The 8,738-nt window shown below is 57.5% G+C and overlaps 1 protein-coding gene and 1 long non-coding RNA gene across 3 annotated transcripts; one reads left to right on the top strand and one right to left on the bottom strand.

Moving 5' to 3' along the window:
• Positions 1–73: 73 nt before the first annotated feature.
• LOC119702824 (C-type lectin domain family 2 member H-like) lies at positions 74–825 on the top strand. Its single transcript, XM_038141461.1, has 3 exons — positions 74–292; positions 494–594; positions 685–825. The coding sequence occupies exons 1-3, from the start codon at positions 89–91 to the stop codon at positions 797–799; spliced, it is 420 nt and encodes a 139-aa protein (XP_037997389.1). The 5' UTR covers positions 74–88; the 3' UTR covers positions 800–825.
• Positions 826–1,061: 236 nt separating this feature from the next.
• Positions 1,062–8,002, bottom strand: LOC119702837. Of its 2 annotated transcripts, none has more exons than XR_005257459.1 (3): positions 7,865–8,002; positions 6,188–7,066; positions 1,062–1,185 (listed from the first exon to the last, which is right to left on the bottom strand). It is a non-coding gene; the product is annotated as an uncharacterized LOC119702837 (long non-coding RNA). The 2 variants fall into 2 exon arrangements; XR_005257458.1 differs by lacking the exon at positions 1,062–1,185 and adding an exon at positions 2,722–3,108.
• Positions 8,003–8,738: the final 736 nt, after the last annotated feature.

Below are 8,738 nucleotides of genomic sequence, written 5' to 3'. Positions count from 1 at the left end.
TTGGCTGTGCTGGCAGGTAAGGCAGGGGGCAGCAGCCTGGGCCCAGCCCCTCGGGGCAGAGCGGGCTCCCTGCTCCCTGCAGAGGGCAATGCTCAGACCTTCTCCTCTTGCCCCTGCAGCACCGCAGGCTCCAGTGACAGCTGCAAATTTGCACTGCTGTCCCCCTGGCTGGGTTGGCTTCAACGGGGTCTGCTACGGCTTCTCAAGCGATTACGGCACCTGGGAGCAGGGTCAGGAACGCTGCTCTGAGCTCGGGGCCTCCCTGGCCATTGCCAAGGATGAGGAGGCCATGGTGAGTGAGGGGCTGCGGGCGGTGCGGGCTGGCTGAGGGCAGCCTGGGGGTGCTCCTGGGCCGGGCTCGGGGCTCGTAGGGCTGGGGGTGCAGCCCCGGGCCGGGGCCTTGCAGGGAAGGAGCCCCGGCGTGCGGGGGCAGCCCCGGGCACGTGTCCCCCCGAGGGGCCGGGGGCAGCTGCCACTCCTCTCTCCCGGGCAGGATTTGCTCTTCCGCCTCCGCGGGAACGGCGATTACTGGCTCGGGCTGCGCAGACGGGGCCAGCGCCTGCACTGGGGGGACGGCAGCAGCTACAGCTCCCGGTGAGTGCCGGGGAGCCGGGCAGGGCCTGGCCGGACAGGGGCACAAGGTGTTCCCCTGGCAGCCAGCGCTGCCTCTGCTCCTCCCCGCAGGGTTCCTGTCTTTGGCGATGCCGAGTGCGTGTACCTGGCTGATGTGAGATTCAGGAGTGGGAACTGCTCAAATCCGCAGCCGTATCTCTGCAGCAAGGCCCAAGCTCCCCTGTGACGGGGGCTGCAGAAAGGACCTTCTCCACGCTGGGCAGTGCCAGCTTCCCCTCTCAGCGCAGCCCAGGGCTGTCCTTCCTCAGCTGCACCCTGTGCCTTGCACTGCCTCTCAGGGTCACCTCAGTGCCTGTCCATCCCCAGAGCCAGCGCTGGGCTGGGGCTGCAAAGGAAACGTCTCTGCAATCCATCCTGCCACCCATGCTGCCTGCAGGGAGTGCAGTGCCCTCATGACACAACCAGCGCAAACGGGAAATCCAAATCGCCCTGGCCTCTTGGAAATTATCCCGAAGAGGCCTGAATGTGACGCTCTTGCACTTTTCTTGAAGCGGAAGAGGAGCAGCTGACACGTGCTGAGCAGGAGTCCCACTTCTGGCATCAGGCACCTGCCTGTTGGCTCTGTCAGCTGCTGGCTCTGTCTTTCTCTCTCTCAGCTTTGGAGGAGGACGGTCAGAGCGGCTGCTTGGGGCAGGGAATTCGCTGCGGACTGCATTTGTGTTCTGTTTGGCCTTAATGCTCTGTTTGGTGGTCTTTGTTTGCTTTGTTTGTTTGCTTTTGTACATAGTTGTAAAGAAGTTTTATTGTATTCTCACATCTTTGCCTTAGAGCCCCTTAATTTCGGAATTATAATAACTCAGAGGCAAGGGCTTTACATTTTCCACTGCAAGGGAGGCTCCTGCCTTCCTTAGCAGATCCCTCTCTTTCCAAGAAAACAACCCCATCCCTCCATGCCACTGTGTGGGAAAGAGGGAGGGAGGGAAGTGGGGACAAAGTGAAGCCCAGGAAGGAGAGAAGAGTGTGGGGAATGTCTGTTTTTAGGATTTGGCAGCCTACTGCTTGCCTTGCTCTGGATTGTTTGATAATAAATTCAGTCAGTTTCCCCAGTCCGGGCCTGTTCTGCCCAGGATGGGTGAGAGATCTCTGGCTGCCTTTCTGGAGAGCCCCGAGCCTTTGCTGCTGTGTTCTGTTGCCTGCCCCGGGGCAGCAGGAGAGGCACAGAGCGCTTCTGCTGGCCCCGGGCACCTGGCCCGGCCCAGCCCAAGAATCCCTGCCATCATTCCCTGCACCATTCCCGGCCCCACGGCGGCTCCGGCTCCGCGGGCAGGCGGCTCCAGGAGCTCCGAGTGGGCAAAATGGGAGCGAGGGAGAGGAGGCAGCTGCTGCCAGCGGGTGAAATGTCTTTGCTGCCCGCTGGCAGGGAGAGGAGCAGGGAGAAAGTGGTGCCAAGGAAAGGGCAGAGAAAGAGGGACAAGGCTGGAGCGGTGGAAGGCGGCGGGGATGGCCATGGGGCAGGCGGGCATTTTGCTTTCCAGCTCTGTGGCAGGAAACCAGGAGCTGTCAAATCCCTGCAGGAAAAGAGGGCAGAAATAGCAGGAGGTGGAAATCGCTGACAATTGGGATTCATTTGATCTGCCTGACCTGCAAAGCTGACAGACCCTGAGCTCTGCCAGCGTTGTGATGTGTCTTGCCCTGCCCCTTCCCTGGCTGCAGCAGCGCCTCTGGACACGGCCCCGGGTCTCTGAAGGAGCTGCCCCGAGGCACAGGGAGGTGCTGCTGCAATAAGAGAGAGAGAATAAAATAACCAGAATAAAAAGCTGCCCCACCTGCTCTCCTCCACCTGGTAACATTAAAAGGGCTGCCCTGAGGCACTGTCAGGGCTCAGTGCTGGGTAAAAACTGTCATGGGAAAGGCTGGGAGATGTGAAGGGAACAAAATTCAGAGAATTGTATAAAATATTCTGAACATGCACGCAGTGGCCACTGCCAAAGTCTCCAAAAAATCGCGGTATGATGGGACTGTGAGTCAGGCAGGACCAGGGTAGTGCTTCCCCTGTCAGTGAGCAGCTCTGGGAGCGCAGCCAAAGGGAGCAAATGGAAGGAACAGGAGAGCTCACATTATCACCAGCTGCCTCAAGGGTCGGTGTCATCGGCAGAATTTTGGATTCTTTGATCATGGGGCAGCTTCTATGGCACCTGGCCTGCTGGAACCAGATGGGCTCCCTCTCTCTGTTAAGGGCAGAAGGTTTTTAGCTCATGAACTGGCAGAACTCCTTGAGGGCTTTAGACCAGGATTGAAGGGGGAAGGGGATGCAGCTGGGCTGTCTGGAAGCTGGCCCAAGGGTGGTAAGGCTGAGACAGGAGTGAAATCAGCAGCCCAGCTGAGGAGCATGGAGACCAGGGCACGCAGCATGGGCAACACACAAGCAGAGCAGGAGGCCATGGTCCAAGAGCAGAGCTGTGATGAAATTGCCATCTCAGAAACGAGGTGGGATGACTCAGGTGGCTGGAGTGCTGCCCTGGATGGCTACAGGCTCTTCAGGAGAGATGGGAAAGGGAGAAGAGGTGGAGGGGTGGCCCTTGATTTTAGGGAGGCTTTTGATGCCGTGGCTATTGAAACTAAGGAGGATGAAGGGGAATGGGAAGGAATGAAGGGGAAGGCCAACAAGGCTGACATCCCACTGGGAGTCTGGAATCATCCACCCAAGCAGGAAGAAGAGGTGGAGCACTCATTCTCTAAGCAGCTAGAGAATGTTTCAGGGTCATCAGCCCTTGTTCTTGTAGGTGACTTTAACAGGACAGACATCTGCTGGGAACTTAATACAGCTGAAAAAGGCAGGCCAGGAAATTTTCAGAGTGTGTGGAGAACATCTCTTTGTCACAGCTGCTGGATGAGATCTGTGGTTTGCAGATAGAGATGGGCTGGTGGGAGATGTGCTGGTTGGGGGCCGCTTAGAGAACCGTGATCATGGTAATAGAATTCTCATTATTTGGTGAAATCAGGAGGAACATCAACAAGATTTTACACTGGACTTCCTGAGGGCAGACTTTGGCCTTTTGAGGAGACTTATTCAGAGAGTTCCTTGGGAAGCAGCCCTTAAATACAAAGGAGTCCAGGAAAGGTGGACACGCATCAAAACAGAGATCTTGAGGGCACAGGAACAGACTGTCCCTGTGTGCCCAAAGATGAGCCTGACGGATATAGGAAGACTTGCACATCCGATGATGAACAACAAGCCTCAAAGTTTATTGATAGTCACGCATATTTATATTAGTGTTAATAAGGCTGATACATATTGCAAAAGGCGAGCTCATTATTGGTTAGTTACTTATCAGCCGACTACACCTACTTCTGCATTCTTGTAGTGATACTGTTACGACTTTTCTGCTTTTCTTCATATTTCTAGCTGATTTCTAGCTGACTATCTTCCCTCTCTTTTCTACTGTTGCAGCAAGGGCACAGTGTCCTTGCCTTATATGGACACTGACTGCTGGCTCCTTTACCTGTCTCCTTGCTTAACCAAGGGTATTACGTCTAAATGGCCTCTTTCAGCTAGCCAACTGTCCACAAAACTCTCCACATGAGCCCACGAGGCAAACGTCCAGCCTGGATGGGCAACGAGGTTTTGAAGGAACTCAGGAATAAAAGGAGGACGTATCAGCTTTGGAAGGAGGGTCAGGTCTCTCAGGAAGTTTTTAAGGGGGCTGCTCGGGTACACAGAAAAAAAATTAGGGAGGCCAAAGCTCAGTTTGAACTTAAATTGGCAACTTTTGTAAAGGATTAATGGCAAAAGAAAGGATAAGACCAACCTTTGTTCTTTATTAGATGCGGGAGGGAACTCAGTAACTGCAGATGAGGAGAAGGCAGAGGTGCTCAACGCCTTCTTTGCCTCAGCCTTCAGTGGGAACACAGCTTGTCCTCAGGCCAAGTGTCCTCCTGGGCTGGTGGATGGTGTCAGGGAGCAGAATGGGCCCCCTGTGATCCAGGAGGAGGCAGTCAGAGAACTGCTGAGCTGCTTGGATGTTCATCAACCTGTGGGCCCAGGTGGGATCCAGCCCAGGGGGACGAGGGAGCTGGCAGATGAGCTTGGGAAGCCGCTCTCCATCATTTACCAACAGCCCTGGCTCACTGGGGAGCTTCCAGGTGGCTGGAAGCTGGCCAGTGGGACACCCATGAACAGCAAGGCTGGGAAGGAGCATCCTGGTAATTATAGTAAGCCTGAATCTTGTGCTTTGTGTTTATTTCATTAAGTTATTGTTAAATGGTTCATTCATTCTGTTATCCCCCCACATTTTCCCCAAGTTGGGTTTTCCCTAAGCTCTACCCTCCCTTAAAGCTGTCCCTCGAGCTACTCCCCTCCCTTTGTTCTAGTCCCTTCCCTGCCTGCCAAGGCAACCCTGCCCCTCTTTCCTGAACGTTCCCTGCCCCTCACCCCTGGGCCAATCCCCCATTGAAACACCCCCTTGGCTCTCCCCTAATCCACCATGCCCCACTGGCCCATGTGATGTGATCCCCTCACTCCTCCCCTGAGCATTCCCTGCTTTTGAGCTGTTTGTCTCCAGCCCTGGCCTGTACCTGAACAAAACCCCTGCAGTCGAGGGCCAGGGGCTCCTTCTGTCCTGCTCCCTCCACCTGGAATACCCTTTCCCCGTGGAAGCTCAAGACAAAGAGCCTCCTGCTTCCTCCTTCGCCCGCTCCCTGCCGTGGCTGTAGCAGCGTGCACTGCAGAGCTGGCAGCTCTTTGGGTGCAGCTCTGGGCAAACCCCAGTGCCCAGCTGTTCCCCACCCCTGCTGTGGCTGCAGGAGCGCACAGAGCCAGCCCGGGTTCCGGAAGCTCCGCAGGCAGAGAGCACGATCCCACCAGGAAAAATCCCCATTTGAACTGCAACAAGTTTCATCAAACACATCTTGTTTCCTTAGCAACAATAATACCATGTTTGTCTTCAAGCAAAGAAGTGCCTCAGGGGAACCAGCATAACCGAACTGCTTCAGAGCATCCCGGGATTAACAAGCATTATTTCAGGGGCCACAGGCGACCTCTGCTGGTTCCTGATGCTAAGAAAAGCCCTGAGTGCAATGTTCTCAACTCCCTCACTCTGTCTGCTCCCTCAAACAGAAGGGAAATACGAGCCTGACACTCCAGGTACACACTTGCAATCGACTCTGGTGTTGTGTTCCAGCCCTTTGAAGAATCTCAGAGTAGGGGAAAAATAACCAAATGAATGATCTCCATTTCAATCCACTGCCATTAGCAGCCATCCATATCCAGGTGAAGGTGTCTGCTCATTATTTCACCTGTACCAGACAAAGCCTGTGTCCTTACAGAGACAGACACACTCCAGCCCTGAGCATTCCCTGCTCTGAGGGCAGCAAATCCTCTGCCCTAAACACTCCACAATATGGTAACAAACAAAAATCCAAGTGGTTCTAGCAGAGCTTGAAAGCTCGGGTGGATACAGGAGTGCTCCTGAAGGGAGCAACAGCAAGGGACAGGCAGCACTCTGGGTTTTCAGAGGCAGTCAGACACCTTGGCTGGAGGTGCAAGAGAAAACTCCAGCTGCTACATGAAAGCCCACTGTGGCCCCCTTGCCAAGTGTACACAAGTTTTACTCACCCTGTTTTCACTGTTCTCAGCATTCAGCCACTTGGGGAGAAAATCAGCTGCTTCTATCAAGAGAAACTCTCCAGCATTGTCATCAATGCTGGCCAAGGAGAAATTGGTTTCTTAGCAGGAAAAGCCTTGCAGAGCACAACAGCACACTTCTGAATCCATGTCTGGTGGAGTTTTTTTCATGTTCATAAACCATCTGTGGATGCCACAGGACAGAGAGAGAGAAACAGCGAGCGTTTCTCACAGCGGCTTGTGGGAATTTTTAGTGAGTTGTAAGAACATAATAACTTGTTAAGTATAAATAATTTGCAGGTGGTATTTTTCTACTTCTTATTTTTCTCCTTCTCAAGGACAGTGCGTGAGGAAGATGTTTTTGTTAGTTAGCCAACCAATAGAATCTGTTGTAACACTCTATAAAACCACGCGGTTCTCTCGAATAAAGCCTTCTTGTTCTTTAATACAAGATTGCCTCCTGTCTGTTCCTGTGTTACTCTCGGCGCAAGAGCGACACCCATAGAAAGTCTAAGGTTAGATGGGAACTTAAAGATCAACACCTGGTTCCAACCCGCCTGCCACAGCCAGGCAAACCTTCCACTAGCCCAGGCTGCTCCAAGCCCCACCCAACCTGCCCTTGGACACTTCCCAGGTGTACGGCATGGGGAAACACCTCCAAGGACGGGCAATGTTAAGACAGGACCTTCAGAGCCCAGGCACTGCCCCTCGGCAGCCCTCCCAGCAAAGCAGCTCAGCAGGACCCGCCTCACCTGGCTGCCAGCCTCGGGAACTCCCTGCTGATCTCCCGGAGCAGATACACGATGAACCACTCATCCTCCACGTTATCCCCGAACACCGTGGTGCCGCCCAAGTGCGCCGGGGTGTCGCCTGGACGGGGCAGAGAGAGGAGAGGCGGCTCAGCAGCGCCATGCACAGGAACAGATTGTCCGCACGGGCTGCGGAGTCTCCCTCCCTGCGGATATCCCAGACCCTGCTGCTGCCACAATCCTGTGTGCTGTGCTCGGGGATGGCCCCGCTGCAGCAGGGAGGGGGCACCAGATGCCTCACTGGCTGAACCCGTGCTGTGACACCGAGAGTCTGCGGAGTCGCCGGGTGCCCCTCACACGCCCCGGCTCCCCTCACACGCTCCCGGTCCCCCTCACACGCTCCCGGTCCCCCTCACACGCTCCCGGTTCGAGCGCGAAGGATCCCCCCCACACGCCCCAGGTTCCCGGCCGCCGGATCCCCCCACACGCCCTCGGTTTTCCCTCACGGGTTCCGGTTCGAGCCGCCGCGTCCCCCTCACACGCCGTCGGTTCCTGGCCGCCGAGTCTCCCCCATAAGCCCTCATTTCCGGCAGCATGGTCCCCTCACATGCTCCCGGCTCCCCCTCACACACCTCCGGTTCCTGGCCGCCGGATCCCACTCACACGCTCCTGGTTTCCGGCGGCCGGGTTCCCCTCACATTCCACACACACCCCCCCTCCCCCCCCCCCCCCCCCCGGTTCCCCCTCACGCGCTCCTGGCTCTCCCTCACACGCTCCCGGTTCCACTCACACGCTCCCGGTTCCCCTCACACTCTCCCGGTGCCCCTCACACGCTCCCGGTTCCCGGCCGCCGGTTCCCCTCACACTCTCCCGGCTCCCCCTCACACTCTCCCGGTTCCCGGCCGCCGGGTTCCCTCACCGTGCCCCGCTCCGGGCGCTCCTCCCGCCGTGCCTCCCGGCCCGTTCCCGGCTCCCCGCGGCGCGGCACGGAGCGCAGGCGGAGCGGCTGCCGCTGCCACACGCAGGCGGCCAGGAGCGGGGCGAAGCGCCCCAGGGCCAGCTCAGCGCAGCGCCGCCGCAGCGCCTCCATCGCGCCGGGGCCGCGCTCCGCCCCGGGGAGGAGCGGCGCGATGGCGGCGGCGGCGCCGCGCTCTGTGCCGGGAGCGCTGCGTGTGCACGGGCAGCGACCACAGGCCTGTGCCGGCGGCGGTAGAATTCAGTGCCAGCCTTGAGAAAGCATTTCAACACCTTTTTAAGGCATTCTAAGACACGGTGCGAGAGGTTTCAATAATCAGGGGCAGTCAGACACCTTCCGGCAGATGCCGGGCTGTTCCACTCGCCCCAGCTCGGGGAGCCAGAGATGGGCAGTGAGGTCGCCCGGGGGCAAGCGGAACCGCCGTGCCGCGCCGGCAAAGCCGAGCCCCCGGGAGCGGGGAAAGCGCAGGCGGCAGCGAGGGGTGGCTGCAAACGGGGAAAACCGAGCTGCGACGAAAGCACAAGGCTCGGTATGAGCCGGGGCTGCCCCGTGTGCGTCGTTCCGACACGCACAGTGGGTTTCCATTGCGCTCAGCCGAGCGGAAGGGGCTTGGGCTCACATCCCCCAGTCCGGGCTGGAAGCGACGCGAGGCGCCAGAAGGGTGAAGGAACCGATCCCGGAGAAGATACCGGGGAGAGCCGGGGAGAGGGGACCACGGCGGGACCGGGGACCAAAACTACCGAGCCGCGATTGGCTGCGCTCCTGCCCGCTGAATGATCGATTCGGCCGAAAGACGAGACACGCCACGAGGGTTCAA

The sequence above is a fragment of the Motacilla alba genome, chromosome 6 (genome assembly GCF_015832195.1).
Source record: "Motacilla alba alba isolate MOTALB_02 chromosome 6, Motacilla_alba_V1.0_pri, whole genome shotgun sequence".
NCBI lineage: Eukaryota > Metazoa > Chordata > Aves > Passeriformes > Motacillidae > Motacilla > Motacilla alba.
The sequence above is the reverse complement of the archived record's forward strand: the minus strand, read 5'-3'. Positions and strand labels throughout refer to the sequence as shown.